The 19,996-nt window shown below is 44.9% G+C and overlaps 1 protein-coding gene across 1 annotated transcript in view; it reads right to left on the bottom strand.

The window, feature by feature from the left end:
* Positions 1–8,058: 8,058 nt before the first annotated feature.
* The window catches only part of LOC309545724 (cell surface glycoprotein CD200 receptor 1-A-like), a 108,923-nt gene continuing 96,985 nt past the window's right edge, over positions 8,059–19,996 (bottom strand). Inside the window, exons 5-7 of the mRNA XM_082245059.1 lie at positions 18,114–18,207; positions 13,218–13,278; positions 8,059–8,215 (exon numbers count right to left, since the gene is read on the bottom strand). Coding sequence (XP_082101185.1) covers positions 8,126–8,215; positions 13,218–13,278; positions 18,114–18,207 — 245 coding nt within the window. The 3' untranslated portion in view covers positions 8,059–8,125. The remainder of the gene's footprint in view (positions 8,216–13,217; positions 13,279–18,113; positions 18,208–19,996) is intronic.

Genomic DNA, 19,996 nt, shown 5'->3' with positions numbered 1-19,996 from the left:
GCTGCCTGTCATTCTCCTCTCTGTATGAGAGATGATCACATGGATCTACTATGTAGATCCATTGATCACTCTGCATACAGTTGAAGCCACAGCCAATCACAGTTAGAATCACGCCCCTAGGGACACACACAGCCCCTCCCTCTCAAATAAAGTTAACCCCTTCACTACCAGTGTATTTTTACAGTAACAGTGCATATATATAGCACTGATTACTGTAGAAATGTCACTGGTGACCCCAAAAGTGTCAAAAATGTCAGTCAAGGGTCCGATCTGTCCGCCGCAATGTCGCAGTACCGCAAAAAAAATCGCAGATCGCCGCCATTACGCGTTAAAAAAAAAAACAACAAAAATGACAAAAATCTTTCCCTTTGTTAGTAAACGCAATAACTTTTGCGCAAACCAATCAAAATACGCTTTTTGCGATTTTTTTTACCAAACATAGGTAGCATAAAACAAATTGGCCGAAAATATTAAAAAATTTTGATTTTTACATTTTTTTTGGGGGGAATTTCATATAAAAAAAAGGGAAAAATATTGCTATTTTTGAAAAATTTACGCTCTTTTTTTGTTTATAGCGCGTGATCAAAAAACCGCACAGGTGATCAAATACCGCCAAAAGAAAGCTCTGTTTGTGGGAAAAAAAGGACGCCAAATTCGTTTAGGTACAGCGTCGCACGACCGCGCAATTGTCCGTTAAAGTCACGCAGTGCCGAATCGCAAAAAGCCCTCTGGTCGTTTAGCAGCCAAATCCTCCGGGGCTTAAGTGGTTAAAAATCTCCATAGGCGACGTTTTCAAATTTACAGTTGCGGAGTTACAGAGGAGGTCTAGTGCAATAATTATTGCTCTCGCTATAACGATCGCAACAATACCACACGTGTAGTTTGAACACCGTTTACATATGTGGGCGTAACTTACGTATGCGTTCGCTTCTGCGTGTGAGCTCGGAGGGATGGGGCGCTTTAAATTTTTTTCTTTTTCTTATTTATTTTACTTTTTATTTTTTATGTTTACCCTGTTCCTTTACAATTTTTATTTTTTTTAATCACTTTTATTCCTATTACAAGAAATGTAAACATCCCTTGTAATAGAAATAAACATGACGGGTCCTCTTTAATGAGAGATCTGGGGTCAAAAAGATCTCAGATCTCACATTTACTACTTAAAGGAAAACAAAAAAGTAATTTTACATTTACTAATAGAAAAAAAAATGGCCTGGGGGCTCTTAGTGGGAAGTGACATCAGACGTTGCTCAGGTCCTCCAAAGGGCATAGAGTGGAGTGGGGGGCATCTTGCCCTCACTCGACTTCCTGCCTCTTAGGCGGAAGTGACATCAGACGTTGCTCCGATCCTCCAAGGGCATTTTGACTTCCTGCCCATCATACACAGGATCGGATTGTTTTTGCCGCTACCGAAGGCTCCGGTAAGCAGTGGGGGGGGGGGGGGGGAGGGGGGAGCACTTCTCTGACTCCAGACCATTTCCTGATAGAACAGAGCATTAGGGGACAAGCTGTACATGCTCAGTTTGGTGTGTTGTTTTTTTGCTTGGGACAGTGCATGTGTTAAGCACAGGCCAATCAGCACTATCCAAACAGAGGGTCAGAGAAAATGAAAACTCCCCCTTCAAGCTTTAAGCAGACACTGATGATGAGAAAAGGTATTTAGCAGTTTATATTTACTAAAACTATTGCATTTCCATGTTCTGTGTACTGTGGGAGACCAGATATTGTGAATGGAGGCTCCTGGGTTTAGTAACACAGACTGCCAAAATAAACCTGGGAAAAAAAAGATTGTTTACCTCTAGGCTCTACCAAAAAAAAAAAAAAATCATCCAATCCCTTTTTTATGCCCTAATGTAGTGATTGCATTTGCCATTACAACTTTATACAAATAAGTATTCTGCAGCTCCTTATTAGTTCCATTAGAACACACAGGGGAAGACTGGGCCAGGGGGCAGGGGAGAAAAAAATGCCCCCTGGGCCACTCTGATGTCCTGTAAAAAGGCTGCACCACTTCTGCCACAGACATGCCTAAAGGATTCCTGGTGAAGAGAAGTAAAAAGTCTCTGCCACTGACCTAATGAGTGTGGGATGAAGAAGTGCGGGATTGTGTAAACTGTGTCTGAGCAGAGGCCGGTTCCATGCCCCACTTGACTCTCTTCCCCTGGCCAGCCCCAACCGAGCTGTCCCAGTTCCCCCCAACCGTCCCATGATGCCCAGGTTGGGAACCCGGATTCAGCCAGTGAGTAGAGAGTACCTGGAGCAGGGCTTCAGGAGGAAAATGGGAAGAGAGAGTGTAGGAGGGCGTGCCGAGTCGCTGCACCATGGGCCTCTGGTTTGTACTTGCCCCCCTGGGCTGAAGGTTGCCAGTCTGCCCCTGAGAACACAGGACATAATCCAACATTACCTGTTATTGTTAGAATATACTATGATGGAGCAAGCCACCAAGTAAAAGAAGGTTTCCTGTTAGAAGCCACCTTCCCTGTACACTTACCATATGTGAGTGTATAGGGGAGGGAATGCAAAATGGGTTGTGGTGATAATAGGATATCCTTAGCCCTCAGTGTTTGCATACTCTATTCCTTTTAGAGGGTTGGATATAGTGGTCACCAGTTGGGAGATGGGGGGAAATTGTGGCTCACCAATTGTGTGTGTGGAGATTTGACAGTGGAGGATTATAAAAAGTCCAGAACAAGTGCTTGCCTGTGGCTCCTGACTCCATGAGAATACTAAAATAAGTTCTGCAATTCAGTGCTCTTCTTAGTAAGTTTAATTTCAGCTTTGCAAGCCTAGAATTTTTTTTTTTTTTTTTCAGAAGATATTTTCCATGGCAACTATTTTAATTTTGATAAAGGATCCCTTTTAGATCATCAAATAATACATAACAAATATGCATACTGCCTGTACCTGGAAGAATTGTTTCCATATTATGTGCCACCGTCATATAAATAGCTTGCAAAGAGTATACTACTGAAAAAGATCAAATTTAAAATTCATTCATTGCATTCCAAATTAAACAGAACATTTTCACAAACCCATGTGAAACAATGCATTTTGACCCTTTTACATGATCCAATTGATCTGGCTCGGTCCATGCTTTGAAAACTCTGAATCCACTGTTGGTATTTGTTACTGGTCTTCTTTGCTCATTAGTCTAATGTGTGGTGTTGGGTTAAGCAGGTGCTGGCCATACACCTGTAGAATTTTGCTCAAAAATTCCTACGGAAATTCTGATAAAATTGTTTGTGAGAGCATTCTTTCCAACTATTTTTGTGTGAAAGTCCTTAAAATTTCATCTATACCTGCCAATGGAATGCAGTCACAGATTTCATCACAATATGTGTGAATTTCCTGGAGAAAAGCCATATTCACATCTTTGTTTGAGAAAAATTTTCATCTTGCTTTGTCTAATTTTATCATCTTTACTTTTGAAAATGAATGTCAATTTGGCCACACTAATTATTAGGAAATTGCACAAACTTTCTCAAAAATGAACGTTTTCCCATAAAAGTCTACTGGTGTATGGCCAGCTTCAGCATCATGGGGACTGTGGAATCACTCAACGATAGATGAATTAAAATGAAGGTGATGCTGGTAGCAGGTTATCAGTTGGCTGCCTTTTCTGCCCTTTCTAAGATCATTTCTTTCCATTCTTTCTCTATCACCTTCTGGGTTATTATAGATCAGAAACCTCAAATGAAGTCAGAGTGTTTCTAATTTGCACCCTTGTTCCATGTCAGTGACTTTGAAAGTTGGAAAGCCACTGGACTAGCAAAGCAACTAGTTTGTTGTATTTTCAAAATGGAAGGTTGACGTGGACCACCCAAAAAGCTTCCTTTATTCACTTTTTCTTTAGCAACCAGTCTCCCTGATTGGCTCCCCCATGAAAGTAAGTGTCCTAGGGGCTGTCTAGGTGTATGTGGCCACCTCTCTCTTTAGTACATTATAGCTAGACAGGTCCAAAGCTGGTCATACTCTAAATCGATTCCCCCATTTACAATGGGGGAATCCCCCACAATACAATTAAGGTAGATGGGGGAATCCTCCCAACTGTCTGAATACATGGTTCAGCGATGTAGCTATTAGCTTTTATCCGATAGGGCTGCACATGGATTGAAATTCTGCTGGTTCTTGCTGATCCAGCCGAATTTTGATCCATTTATGGCAGGGGTGGACTGGCCCAGGGGGTAGGGGAAAAAATGCCTCCTGGGCCACTCTAATGCCCTGTAATAATGCTGCCCCACTTCCGCCGAATCCTGGGTGCAGTATTGTTGTCCTGTAGAGAAGGGGCGCTGAGAGCTGGCTGTTTTTCTTTTCTCCATCTGCCTGAATGACATGACTGATGCTACCATCACTCCCGTCATTCAGAATAGAGCGCAGAGCATTGGCTGTGAAAGCTGCTCAAGGGCGGATTCTTCCCTCCCCTCCCTCCAACAGCAGCAAAGGATGGTCAGGCATCTGCCAAGAGGATCCCTCCTACCCAAAGAGGCGATGAAGATGATGGGTGGGACCCAAAGGCCTACATCACCCGTAGTGCAGTTGGTGACATTGTAGAGGTGGTAGATTTAAGAAGGGGAGCTGTGTCCCCTTCTCTGAAAGGATGGCCGGATTTAAAGTTTTTCCAATCAGACACACACAGGCACTGACACTCCGGAGTGTATACAGCAGGGGGTCTCCAAACTATGGCCCTCCAGTTGTTCAGGAACTTTAACTCCCATCATGCCTAGTCATGTCTGTGAATGTCAGAGTTTTACAATGCCTCATGGGAGGTGTAGTTTTGCAACAGCTTGGAGGGCTGTAGTTTGGAGAACCATGGTATAGAGTATATGAGAATTTGATCTTTTGCCACAGCCACCGTGACTGGTAACTGGAACAGCTTGCATATTCCACTATTCCACAACCTTTTTATGGCTTTTTTCTACTTCTTGGCTTTTGGCATATATAACAAATTGTTATGAACTTCAATAAACGTGTTTTGGTAATAACCTGGAAGCCTCTGGTGTAAATTTAAAGCACACTTCATGTCCTGTAGTGGAGCATTGGGCAATTTTATAATACATATAGGTCCTAAACATTGTTGAGTTTGGTGGTCTTTTTTGTATATTCATTGCTCCAAGTGTTTTTCCACAGCAGCTGGAACTGTTACAAACTTTTTTATTCATTATACATTCGTGATATATTGGACTCAGCGTTTGACTTTTGAATTAACTATTAAGAATTATCTTAGTTTATTTTTTGTGAAAATATAGTTGTGATATTTTCTAAGGGGGCTTTCGGGTAGGCTGCACAGGACCCCGTGGTTTCCTAATAGCAGCCCTGCCCTGACTGTCCCTGCATTCCGCATGCACTGCCTGGGCAAGGTGGCAGGCAGCCCAAACCAAAACGTGGTATTCAGCTTCCATAGTGTTGTGTTAGGCCTGCACTGCTGCACCCTTCCACCTTGCCTCAGGGCACACCACGCATACCAATGCAGGGCTCTTACAGAAGCCTGGGGAATCCATAGCATTGGGTCTGCACAGCGGTGTCCTTTAGCCTCAGGGTGCACAATGACACACGACCCTTAAGGTTCACCAAAATCCTCAGCAACAGGCCCATGATGCTCTTAATCTAGCCCTGGCTTCCTGGCGAAGAGGAATAAAAAGTCCCCACCGGTGTCCTACCAAGCGAAGGCCGCCTTCCTGGCATGGATGGTGCATGCTGTACCCGCCCCACCGCAGGTTCACCCCCCCCCCCCCCCCGGCCAGCCCGAACCAAGCCTCCCGACACTCCCCCCTGCAGCTCTCTCTCTCCGCCCCCTGCCAGCCAGTTCAGGAACCCAGAGTCAGTGCACCAGGCACTGTCCAGCCTAACCTGTCTGGTGAGCAATGAGTACATGGAATGGGGCTTCAGCCTGGGATGGGGTCGGGAGCCACTCCCGCCCCCTCCACAGCCCAGCGCTCCAGTGAGCGAGGGGGGGGGGGGGGCAGAGCAGAAAGCCAGTGACTGACAAAAAAGTTTGGCTTTACTGTACTGTAACAATTAACTTATGGAAACAAAACAAGCTTTAAGACAATAGCGGAATATTTTAATCAATTTATCATCAATTTAGATGTCAATTTAGATGTCACCTTAAAAGTCCCCTAATACAAAAAGTTCTCTCTCTGAGTGCACACTGACGCACAACCTCTAAGGCCATCCAAAATCCTCAGCACCAGGCCCATAATGCTCCTAATATAGCCCTGACTTCCTGGTGAAGAGGAATAAAGAGTCCCCGCCGGTGTCCTACCAAGTAAAGGCCACCCCTGGCATGGTTGGTGTATCCTGTGTCTGAGCATAGGCCCCACTGCAGGTTCTCCTCCACCAGTCAGCCCCAACCGAGCTGCCCCGGCTCCCCTCTGCAGCCCCTGGCCGCCCCCTGCCAGCCAGTTTGGGAACCAAGAGTCAGTGCACCAGGCGCTGTCTAGCCCCACCTGTCTGGTGAGCAGAGAGTAAGATGGAGTGGAGCTTCAGCCTGGGATGGGGGTCAGGAGGAGGCAGGAAGGGGGGAGAACTGGAGGAGGGCCGAGTTGCTGCATGATCCGCCTCTGGGTTGTTCTTGCCAACTGGGCCAAAAGTTGCCAGTCAGCCTCTGATTTATGGCCAACTGGAGGCCATAAAGCCATGGATAGGCTAGGTGGGGACAAACGCATATTTGATCAGAGTTTCATGTACAGGTCTATGTGTTGTACTGTATTTTCTCTGTTGAAAGAAAAATAGATAGAAGTGATGGTTGGCTCTATTTAGTAATTTTGTCTACACCTAATTTTAAAACATTATAAAGCCTTTTATTCAGATTGGAATAATAGACAGATGCAGACATTCTCCTGAAGTTAGGCTTAAAGGAACCTTTTTAGATATGGCATATGTCGTGCTAAACCTTTTTGTTTTATATTGAATAGAGTAGGAAAGCATCAGAATATCTGTTGGGTTTTTAATGTTACCCAAAGCCCCTTCCCATCTGCTTACGCCATGGGTGCTCAACCTGTGGCCCTCCAACTGTTGCAAAACTACAAGTCCCATGAGGCATTGCAAGGCTGACAGTGGCATTACTGGAATTTTACTTCCGCAACATCTGGAGGGCCACAGGTTGAGCACCCATGGCTTACGCTAACATGCATTGTGTTGAGGCAGCCTGTTCATTCAGAATGTATTGACATTGCAAAGCAAAAGAACAAAAACTGGAGCTCAACATTTTTCTGTAACTTGGCTCACCACAACACAAGTATGTGCATTATGAGACTTTTTAGGGTGAGTTTGTTGGTGCCTACTGTGCTGTGTGTTGGTGATCTATACTAAGATAATGGCTCCACACCTCAAAGGTGTCATGTTTTACTGTGCCTTGTGGTAATATGTGCTAAAGCATGCATTTTAGTGCTTGTCACTGCAATGTATGAGTGTGAATGGGGTCCATTTACCATGACAATGCAACAAAGTGAGGGAAAATTTGCAACAATTTTTATTTTTTTTATTTAATGTGGTGAAAAGTTAGAACCCTCTTCATTTAGCTGTTCTTCTCCTATGGGTCACAGGAGTGCAGTTTGTTCTGCACTCCTGTGACCCGTTTTCAGCAGACAGCGGGCTGACGTCACAGAGCCGGTCCAGGCTAGGGCAAGAGTCCACATGCCTGGACCGGCTCAGCCTCTCAGCAAGCTGCTGAAAGCCTGATCCAGCTGCTCCCGCCCTCTCCACAGCCCTGCGCTCCAGTGAACGAGCGTCAGGGCAGAGCAGAAAGTCGGCGACTGACAGTCACCAGCTGTCTGCTCACGGAGATGTGACTACCAAGCGATCAGCGGTGTTAGATCGCTCAGTTTTCAGTGTTAGAACTGGCAGGGGACCAATGCTGCATTCAGCTAGGTAAGTATGAGTCTGCAAAAAAAAAAAAAAAATCCCATACATCTCTTTCAACTGAGCCATGGATAGCAGTAAAACAGGGGTTCTAACCCTTCTACACTCTCTCTGACACAACAACTTTGGCTTTACTGTACTTTAACAATTAACTAATGGAAACAAGACAAGCTTTAAGACGATAGTGGAATTTTTTAATAAAATCTCTAATATTTACAATTCTTTTTAGTTCATCCACACAGCCCATTATCATAATTTCAGATGTTTAATTTAGCCGTGTCACCTTGAGAGTCCCCCAATACAAAACGTTCTCCCTCTGGGTATAGGTGGCATAAGGCTCAAATTCTTGTGTGTCCTGCAAAGACAGAGGCAAATGTTTACACAATGGTTTTATTTTCAGGATGTACAGAAGTTATTATAGTTCACAGAAATCAAAAAGAGCACCCGCCATGAGAAACGTGGGACTTTAAATGTATTAACAAGGAAAAATACATTTAAACCTCTTGTAATGCGCAGGGATAGGCACGGACCAAGGCCGTGGGGGACATTTTCCAGAGTACAGACCTTAGTGAAGGACACCAAGTTACTGTAGGGGATCAGACTCAAGGCAGGGACACGCTCACAGTTTCTTTAGAAAATGACAGATTTAATGCACTCTCAAAAGTTCATAACAAAAGAAACTGGCTCCTGGCCAAACAAACTAAATAAACTTCCGCTCAACTGAGCCTTATGCCCCATACACACGAGCAGATTATCTGCAGACTTTTGTCTGCAGACTTACCAAAACCATATAATATGAGGTCAAACCTAAACACTTTCAATTTGTATGCAATCCGGCAGGCCCTTGCACTACATAGAAAAGGTAAGTCTGCAGACAAAAGTCTGCAGATAATCTGCACGTGTGTATGGGGCATTACTGTGTTTGTAGTCCTTTTAAAGTCCTTGCTCAGGTAAGTGTCCTTTCTGGCACAAACGATAATATCCCAGGTTTCAGAGACAAGCAGCCATGCTCCCATTTGCTTCCTGTAATGGAGACATCCACACTCTCTTCCTGAGATCCAGGTCCAGCTGCCTTAATCAAGGCCTAGCCAGAGACCAACAAACTGTGGTCCACGGAATTGGGAATCTGTCCCACCCAGAGCACTATCAGATTCCCAGTAAAACCAGCCCCGGAACAGACCTTACTAATAAAGGGTAAAGACTAGCACTCTTTACCATAATGTCTTTGCTGATTTTACCTTAGATTGAAAAATCTAAGAAACCGTGGAGGAACATAGATCCCATCAACCACTTCCCCAGCCATTTGGAGTTGTTTTACCAGCACCCTGCTACAGTACATTTCAAATTAAAACCATCAAAAACCAAACAAACATTCTGTCTACTCTCTGGCCTAGTTCTACAATTACGAATAAGTTTAAAATAACATTTACTGCTTGTGGTAGGGTGTGCCGGGGTGTGCCAGGGTGGACCAGCCAGGGTGGGCCAGGGTGGACCAGGGTGTGCCAGGGTGGACTAGCCAGGGTGGACCAGGGTGGGCCAGGGTGGACCAGCCAGGGTGGGCCAGGGTGTGCCAGCCAGGGTGGGCCAGGGTGGACCAGGGTGTGCCAGCCAGGGTGGGCCAGCCAGGGTGGGCCAGGGTGGGCCAGGGTGGACCAGCCAGGGTGTGCCAGCCAGGGTGTGCCAGGGTGGATCAGGGTGTGCCAGGGTGGACTAGGGTGGGCCAGGGTGTGCCAAGGTGGACCAGCCAGGGTGTGCCAGCCAGGGTGGGCCAGAGTGGACCAGGGTGTGCCAGGGTGGACCAGCCAGGGTGTGTCAGGGTGGACTAGGGTGGGCCAGGGTGTGCCAAGGTGGCCAGTCAGGGTGGACCAGGATGTGCCAGCCAGGGTGTGCCAGAGTGGACCAGGGTGTGCCAGGGTGGGCCAGGGTGGACTAGGGTGGGCCAAGGTGGACCAGCCAGGGTGGACCAGGGTGTGCCAGCCAGGGTAGACCCCCCTACCTTGTGTCCTTGTGTCTCAGACTGTCTCCCCTCAGACAGTCTCTCTGGTGCTCCCTGAGTTTCTGATTGCAAACAAAGCTTCCTTCCTACTGTGCAGCACGCACTCTCCTCGGCTCCTCTTCAGTCTTCACTGCTGTGAGTGCGGTGACTGCGGTCTCGTCATCACAGGCCACCGCCAGCCACACACAGTGCCACACTGCCACTCCCTAGTAGTCCCTCCTCCAGAGTGAGATGGAACAGTCCCGGACTTCCCCCGCCGCCGACACACTGCCACTCCCTAGTAGTCCCTCTTCCAGAGTGAGATGGACCAGTCCCGGACTTCCCCCGCCGCCGACAATCTACTGGCAGCCGAAGCCCATGCAGACCAGGCAGGCGTGCCTAATTTCAACTGGGCGGCGCTGTCTGCAGGGAGCGGCGGGCGGCGACTGCGAGCGCTGATGAAGATGTTGCATAATTCATGATGGATGAGTGCAGATAGCGGGGCAGCGTGGCGGACCCGGCAAGGCCCAGTCACGGACACCGGTGTCCGTGAGCGGACACCTTGCCGACCCCTGGTAATGAGCAAGGCCCCATCAGTTTAAATGGGGGGGGGGGCGTGACCCACAGAGTAGGAGGGCAGGATGTACTGCCTTATTGCTGAAACTTGTGACTTTTGTGGATCCCCCTGCAGTGCTGCTGAATTCTTCCTCTTTCCTTCTCCGGCTGCGCTGCAGGGGGATTAGTTCTAGTATCCGTGCCCCCTTCCACCTGTTGTCAAGCCCCCCATCTAGTTTATCTACAAGAAAGTTAAAACAAAATATTACTGTTCTGTAAAGGATATCTGCCTTTAAATAAATGGGTGCAATATCATTGCTGATTTTCTTTTTAAAATGCTATTTTCCTGGCTCCTATGCTTTTTCTAAGCAATATTACAGACTCAAAACAAGAATGCATTAAGTGGAACCAGAATTCCTGATATTTGAGCTTTTTTTCTGGTCAGTGACACAGAAAGGCTGAAGCCTCTGGATCAGCAAGAGGCCAGATGTCTAGTATTCTTGGATAGCAACATAGACAATATTACCAAAAGTATTGGGACGCCTGCCTTTACACACACATGAACTTTAATGGTATTCCAGTCTTAGTCCGTAGGGTTCACTATTGAGTTGGCCCACCCTTTGCAGCTATAACAGCTTCAACTTTTCTGGGAAGGCTGTCCACAAGGTTTAGGAGTGTGTCTATGGGAATGTTTGACCATTCTTCCAGAAGTGCATTTGTGAGGTCAGGCACTGATGTTGGACAAAAAGGCCTGGCTCACAGTCTCCACTCTAATTCATCCCAAAGGTGTTCTGTTGGGTTGAGGTCAGGACTCTGTGCAGGCCAGTCAAGTTCCTCCACCCCAAACTCGCTCATCCATGTCTTTATGGACCTTGCTTTGTGCAGTGGTGCGCAGTCATGTTGGAACAGAAAGTAACCATCCCTAAACTGTTCCCACAAAGTTGGGAGCATGAAATTGTCCAAAATGTCTTGGTATGCTGACGTCTTAAAAGTTCCCTTCACTGGAACTAAAGGGCCAACCCCAACCCCTGAAAAACAGCCCCACACCATAATCCCCCCTCCACCAAATGATTTGGACCAGTACACAAAGCAAAGACATAAAGACATGGATGAGAGAGTTTGGGGTCTAATGAATACTAATTAAGGAAGTCTCCTCTTACCCAGTGACCACATGATACATTGAAAGTAATGTGATCTACTGTAATACATAGAAATGTTACACTTACACATTACTTAACATACACATACTTGAAAAAACATCTGACACTAAAAGCACTCCAGGCAATATTCACCTTTAAACCAGAAATTTCCCTAGCAGTCTTTTTTTATCATTCTAATGGACAGCATTATTTAATCTATTTCCTTTGAGCCCATGTCATCCTAGACCCTCCCCCAGCTTGTGGTTAGTGAATGGAGAAAAAGCACATTGCTGAGCTCAACTCTGTCACTCTCCTCTCTCCTTCTCTCCATATGCTTCTTGTTGGCATATGAACTGATTGACTGCTTGTGCTGCTTCTTCCTCTTTTCTTCCAGCGCTGCTGTACAGGGACTGCAAGAGGCTGATACCAGGTCAGATTTAGGTACTTACACTGCTTACTTTTTAATCACTTCATGTCCACCCCGTAGCAGTTTTACTGCTACAGGGTGGCACCTGTGCACTGGATCCTGTGTATATATACATAAACTGGCTCTTCCGAGTAGGGGGTGTGCATGCGTTTCTCCCCCGGCTCGCTCCCGCTGTGGTTACACACAGTGGGAGCCTACCGGCAGGCTCCAGGTAGGCAGAACAGTGGTCTGCTTATGTGAACAAGTCAGATCGCCGTTCTGGCTGGAGGGAAGGCATAGATCCTGTGTCTCTGCAGGGACATTGATTCATGTCTTCCCCTAGATAAAGCACCTCCCACACTACACTAAAACACACTCTAGGCACACAGTGAATTATTTTATTGCCCTAGATATTTAACCCCTTCCTAATTAGTACAGTGACAGTGCATATTTTTTAGCACTGTTCACTGTATTAGTATCACTGGTCCACAAAAAGTGTCAGAAGTGTCAGTTAGTGTTTGACTGTCCATTACAATATCGAAGTCCCACTATAATTCGCTGATCGCCGCCATTACTAGTAAAATAAATAAATAAAAATATCCCATAGTTTGTAGAGGCCATAACTTTTGCGCAAGCCAATCAATATAGGCTTATTGGGATTTTTTTTTTTACCAAAAATATGTAGCAGGATATATATTGGTCTAAATTTCTGAAGAAATTCAATTTTTTTCAGTTTTTTTTATTTGATATATTTTATAGCAAAAAGTAAAAAACATAGGATTTTCTTTTGTTTTACTTTGTTATTTAATTGTTGGTCTTTTTTTGTTTATAGCGCAAAAATAAAACACGCAGTGGTGATCAAATACGACCAATAGAAAGCTCTAATTGTTGGAAAAAACGGACAGAAATTTTATTTGGATACAGTATCGCGAAAAATGGCCTGGTCATGAAGGGGGTAAATCTTCCGGAGGTCAAGTGGTTATATAAAACAAATTTAATGAGGTAAAAGAAAGTAAAAAGCTGCATGTTTTATATCTGCCTGGGGGTCAGCTTTAGGTAGCATGCAAATCTAATTGTAATGCATTTCTAACCATGGCACGAGATATTTTCCTTTAAAAAAAAAAAATGGACTTCCTTTCCAGAATTCCCATAAGATAAACTGTATGTAGGTTCTGGTAAATCAGATTTACCCTAATCAGGCTTAAAAAAAATTGTAACACATGGAAATGATTTGCAAATTAGCTTGTGATTTCACTTTCACAACTAGCAGTTTACCACATACCTCTGTAAAACCATCCACTTGTTGCGGGGGAGATGTGTTAAATGACTTTTTGGAGCACGTTCTGCAAATAAAAGACAGAAAATAAAATTATTAATTTCATGAAAACCAGTCATGATTAGGCTTATGCAGCCCAAATGCAGCCAGATTTTTCTTTAGTCTTGGATAGGGAAGGGTCAGAACCCTTGTTGACTTACTGTTGTCTTCCATTGGAAGAGTTATTTTCACTTTCTATTTGATGGGTGTCAGATAGGAAAGGAAAAGTAAATCTCCCCAATGGAATTACAGATCGCAACAAATAAATGTATAAGGGTTTGAGCCATACTAATGTTTGTATACCCATTGGGGAAAATTTCCTGCCTTTCCTAGGTAGGGGATGGGTATCAGGTTAAAAACAAAATGAGATAAAAATCTCAACAATGGGGACATAGTCTAGTAGTATTCAACATTTTACTGAGGTTCCAATCCTTCAAAAACTTTCCATAATTCCAATTTTTTTAAAGCTTTAGAACTTGAATTAGTATGATTGTGATTGAGGAAATACAAACTTCCTCCAAATATTTAATTTTAAGTTCTTTGCCTGAGCCAGCCTGAAACTTTAACTGGAAATCAAGCTGATCCCTAAATGTGAATGACAATAAATTCAGACTGAATTTCATGAATTTGGATGTCCTCAACCAAATCTGAATTTCATGGATATTTTTGGCAATTTGGATTCCTAAAAGGTTTTGGCAGAAACATTGTTTGACTATTCTGCTATTTCTTTGGCACACTTAGCTTCACTGCCAATAACACCAGGTATCACCAATCTATCTGAGTTTCTCCCCAGTAGAACTTTCCCTAAAACCAGTTGGAAAAATGCCCCTCTTACAGCGGTGGTCAGAATCCCACCCTTACAGGAAGCTAAAAAGATCATCAGTGTTATGTAACTGGCTGCCAAGTGGCATTGGCCTGGAACTATACTGGCATCAATAAAATGGGAGGTCAATTAGCCACAGCTTAACCACTTCCCACCCAGCCTATTGTCAAATGACGGCTTGGCAGGGCCTTTGTCTTTCCGGGTGGACATCATATGACGTCCTCCCAGGACTGGACCCCATGCGCGTCTTGCAGCCACGTTATGATTTGTCACCGGTTACCGATGACTGTTCAATGTACCAATCTGCTTCTGGTACCAATCACAGACAACAAAGTGAAAAATATTGTGGTTTTTTTTTTTTTTTTTAATTGTCGCTCTATTTTTGGAAAAAAAGGACATCAATTTTATTGTTAAATTGCAAAAAATGGCCTGGTCATTAAGGGGGAAACCTTCCGATCCTGAAGTGATTAAGGAAAGTTTTTCATCCTGCTTTTTCTCATTACTGTGGTAGAAAACAAACATCTGTTTGCCCTTGCTAATAGTTAGAAAAGTGGATGTGCTTAACCACTTAAGCCCCGGAAGATTTTACCCCCTTCCTGACCAGGGCCTGTTTTGCGATTCGGCACTGCGTGATTTTAACGGACAATTGCGCGGTCGTGCAATGCTGTACCTAAACGAATTTGACGTCGTTTTTTTCCCACAAACAGAGCTTTCTTTTGGTGGTATTTGATCACCTGTACGATTTTTACTTTTTGCGCTATAAACAAAAAAAGAGCGTCAATTTTGCAAAAATAACAATATTTTGCACATTTTTTATATGAAATTCCCCCCAAAAAAATGTAAAAATCAAAATTTTTTAACATTTTAGGCCAATTTGTTTTCTGCTACATATGTTTGGTAAAAAAAAAAATCACAAAAAGCGTATTTTGATTGGTTTTCGCAAAAGTTATTGCGTTTACTAACTAAGGGAAAGATTTTTGTAATTTTTGTTGTTTTTTTTTTTAACGCGTAATGGCGGCGATCTGCGAACTTTTTTGCGGGACTGCGACATTGCGGCGGACAGATCGGACCCTTGACTGACATTTTTGACACTTTTGGGGTTACCAATGACATTTCTACAGTAATCAGTGCTATACATATGCACTGTTACTGTAAAATGACACTGGCAGTGAAGGGGTTAACTTTTTTTGAGAGGGAGGAGTTATGTGTGTCCCTAGGGGCGTGATTCTAACTGTGATTGGCTGTGGCTTGAGCTGTATGAACAGTGATCAACAGTCCTACATAGTAGAACCGTATGATCACTATTCATACACAGGGAAGAATGACAGGCGGCTTTGTTTACATTAGCCGCCTGCCTTTCTCCTGCTCTAATGGACGATCGCGAGTGACCGGTGGACATCGGGTCCGCCGGTCACACGCGGGGGGGGGGGGGTGTGCGTGACCGCGCGAGAGCGTGCCTCCGGCAGCGCGCGCTCGCTCCCTAGACCCTCACAGGCTAGCGAAGTAGAACTACGTCGCTTTGCCTGAGAGGGGCTGACTGCCGACGTAAATCGTCGTGCGGCGGTCGGCAAGCGGTTAAAACTGGAAATTGTCTAGAAATCTTTGCTAGTGTAGCTTGGGCCCACATCCCTTTTCAGCTGCATGGAGCAGTCTATAACTGACAGTGTCACACATGCAGCCAGTTCTACTGCTGTTCTCTTGCCTGCCATTGAGAAGAGAAGGAGAGAGAACACGGACTTTCCGCTCCGATCCATCTGTCAGTTTTTCAGGCGAATCTGATCGGATGCTCCATGCATCCCTATGGGGCAGTGGATGTCAGCGGTGAGAGGTCCTCTGACACCAGCTGCTATCAGATCCTATCCTGTCCATGAAATCCGGACGGATGGAAACCCAATTTTCTATCCGTCTGGAGGATCAGATCAGATGAAAATGGACAGGCGGTCCATTCTCATCCTATCTCCCTTAGAGGAGAGCGGGGATCTGACAGGTCTGTCTCTGCAAATTAAGCGGAGACGGAGCTGCCATCCTCCTGCTCAGCGGGGATCGGCGGATTGATCCCCGATTAACAAAACTGAGTCTGTCGGGTGCACCGCCCGTGTAAAAGGGGCCTATGGCTGTGCTGCAGTGCTTTGTACAGCCAAAGGAAAGCCCTACCCACTATCTAAGAAAAAAAGGAAGCAGTAATGCTGTTGCTCTGCAGCCTCGGGAAAATGCAGAGCCTGCTGGGAGGAGCAGGGGGTTGTGGGAGATTCCCCAGGGAGACTGAGCATGTGCTGCAGATTGGCTCTGGATCTACAAAACCTAGAATAAAACAGAGCTCTGCAGAGGAGGAAAAGGAAGGCCTATTTCTGGGCCTGAGGGAGTCATTGGGAGGACGCTGTAGAACACACGCAGTGCAGCAGGCTACGCAGAGTGGTGAAGGGACGCAGAGGGGTCGAGTCGCTGCCATCTTCTTCATTGTGGGAATACAACTGTCAAGCCTGGTGTCACTGTCTGGTTGTGGGGAGGACATCACTACAGCTGGTATCATTGAGCCAAGGACAGAGAGTGGAGGAGACAAGTCATCATGATATGTGTCAGTGAAAGACCGCTGTCCATTCCATCCTATTTAAAGTATAGTATTACTTGTTTGGGACACTGTTTAGGCACTTAAGGTCTACCCAGGTTCAGGGGGAATTAGGTTTGAGAACTCCAACAGAGGATTTTGGCCCCAACGCATTAACCAGTGGAAGGAGGTTTGCCAGAGACTGTTGGACCACTTTTTTCATTGCCCCTTAGTCAGGATCCCATAGTATAGGGATTAGAGGTAAAGTGATTGGTCCACTTGTTAATTACTAATGCATGTGTGAGTCACATATTATTTTGTAACTGTTTTTGTATACTTGTTAATGTGTCTATTGCTTTTCCATCTTTTGACTGTTGATTTATTGTTTGTTGTTACAATATATATTTACTCTTCAGCCTTGATGTATTAATGAGAATGTCATTCACATCTAGAGACAGGGGACCCAAACATCAGCAGCTCTTTGGGGGGTAAGTGCTACACCAGAGGCGTAACTAGGACCTTCAGGGCCCCGGTGCAAGAAACCATGAAGGGCCCCCCGGGACAACCGGCCGGGGCCCTTCCCTTCAAGCCTGGGGCTCTTCCCACTGATCCTGGGGCCCTTTACTCTCATTGCAGGACCCTTTATTACGGTCCCGCAGCAGGACCCTTTCACGAGTTCTGCAGTGGGCCCCCTTCCTGCCATCTTGGGGCCTCCCCATGGTGGTGGAATGCCAGGGCCCGGTCGCAAGTGTGACTTTTGCAATCCTGGAAGTTCACCCACTGGTGTCAGTCGTTTTTATTTTTTGGTATTTTAATTGTATTATTTTATATCATTTTATTTTATTTTTTTACAATGTCACTAACTATGACTCTGTCCATTCAGAAAAGGAAGGAGCTGGTAAATTACATATTTACTGACCCCTTCCTGGTTCTCTATTAGGACCCATCTCCTGCAGCAGCCGGCAGGAGAGGGGAGATAGCACAGTGGGGGTTGGGGGGGGGGTGACCAGGGGAGCACACAGGGGCCAGAGACAGCAGAACACAAGTGAAATGGATAGGAGGAGTGGCGGGGGCAGCATATGGAGGAACCAAGCTTCTCCATTTTCCTCCTGCAGCTACAGAAGGAAAAAGGAGGACAGTGATTTCTCTACATGCTGCCCCCCACCGCCGCCCCCCCCCCTATCCAGGTGTACAGGGGAGCATGGGGCCCGGTTGCAATTGCAACCCCTGCAACTCCTGTAGTTACGCCCCTGCGCTACACTAGTGTAGTGTATGGCAAGCTTTAGATGCTACAAGGAACGGCTTTAAAGTCAAACTGTTGTGTTGCCAAACAAGGCTCACTTTAAGTTCATCTCTTTTGGCAGCTCTGTCTGTTCATTGCAAAATAGCTAATAGAAGGAATTCTCAGGAGAATTATTTTTAATCACTGGTTAGCATCAGTCAGTGCTGTTTACAAGTTAAAATTTCAAAAAATGAATTGTATTTTATGACATACCTGATTTTCTTTTGGTTCCAGCAAACAATACACAGGGAAGTGATAAGAAGGATGGTGAAGCCTACAAGGATCCAGATCAACATCCATTTTTTATCTGTAAAGAAACATAATTGTACAATGATTAACACGTGATAATGGATAAAGTCAAAGCTGGGAAAATCAAGACTCAAGTGCCACTGGACCCAGCTATGTGCAACCATATATATATCGTCCAATAACTCTGCTACTACTGGTTGTCTTCTTGCGTCCCCCCATTAGCATCCGTGGAAAGAGCTGAAGAGTATACCTGTGCTCTCAGTAGCAATAAATGGCAGGAGGCAGTTCAGCCTCTGGGGGGTTGATTTACTATAATATAACGAAGCAATGGATGTTAGATGTTGCACCCAATTAAAACAAATAAGAGCTCACTGTGGTGAACAGAGAAGCGCCATCAAATAGGCGTTCGGCTATTAGTAGATGTCGAATCGGCATAATTGAATCTAATAGAAAATGCAAAACATGGTCCCTAGAGAGTGCAGGAGTGATTTCTTGTTTGGCTTCTTTGATGCCAATAATATTATTTATCTTTCCTGTTTTGTAGTGTTTCTTTTACATGTTCTGCATGGTGTGGTGGGGATTCAGGACACTGACTGAGGACAATATATTAAAAATGGGAAAATTAATAGAGCTCCTTACCATCACCCCTTAGCTCAAACAATTTCTATGAGCCACATATTTAAGTTTAAACATAAAAAAAAAAAAAAAAAACATCCTAAAATTGATAGGCCCATATCATTGTCAATATATATCAATTCCTAACACCTCATTCATTTAAACATTATTTTATCCCATAGTTAGGCTAAGTGTACATAGAGGCAGTAATAGCAGGCAACTAATTCACATTTTTACCACCCCCCAACCACCTACTTGAAAATTAACTACTCTGGGTTTATTCACGTTGCCATAAGAATGATGCTTTGCTTCGTAGTGTGGAAAATTTTACACAGCATGCCATGTTTGATGGGCATCAAAATGCCTATCTTACCAGCTCTATTTTCCTCCTTTGTTTGTGGGTATAATCACTACTGTTTGGAATAAAATGATCTACTCTTTAACAGATTTACACTACGAGACATTTGTTACCATTTCTGCATACCTGTGGTAACTGGGAGTGAGTACCTAAGAGATTGGTGTCTGTGGTCCATATTAGGGATCGACCGATTATCGGCAAGGCCGATATTGCCGATATTTCGGAAAATGTTTGTACCGGAGTGATGCCTGCAGCTGGAGGCATCACCCCGGTATCGGCGTCCATAGCCGATGGTCGGCTGTCTTGTAATGACAACCGATGCGGCTGAGAAGCTGCTCAGCTGTCATTACAAGGAGCGGGAGGGGACGCCCCCCCCCCCCTCCTGCCGCCTTCCTGCATGGCCGCCGAAGACCCAATCAAAGCCACATTTGGCTCTGATCGGGTCTCCATGTAAAAACCTGGAAGTGATATCATGACATCACTTCCGGGTACTCTGCGACAGATTCGAAAAAAACGACAGCATTCAAAACAGCCAAACTTGGCGTTTTTTAGACTCCCAGATCCCTCCACAACAGTACCTGTCAAGTGATCAAAAAAATTTTGTTTAAATGTACGAAAATATGGACCCATATCGGCCGATACCGATATGCAATGGCCAAAATATCGGTATCGGCAATGAAAAACTGATATCAGTCGATCCCTAGTCCATATATCCGAGGTCTTTACTACTAAGCACATATAGGGAAGACATATTCAGTCTGTGATAAAAAGAAAAGAGAAGGCGCCTGGCCCTTTAAATAAAAGATTGTTGAACCTGCTGCCCTTTTAATTGTAATAAAACAATAAATAGGTATATATCATAGGTAAAAAGGCG

Source organism: Pelophylax lessonae (genome assembly GCF_965119305.1).
Source record: "Pelophylax lessonae genome assembly, chromosome: 2".
Taxonomy (NCBI): domain Eukaryota; kingdom Metazoa; phylum Chordata; class Amphibia; order Anura; family Ranidae; genus Pelophylax; species Pelophylax lessonae.
The sequence above is the reverse complement of the archived record's forward strand: the minus strand, read 5'-3'. Positions and strand labels throughout refer to the sequence as shown.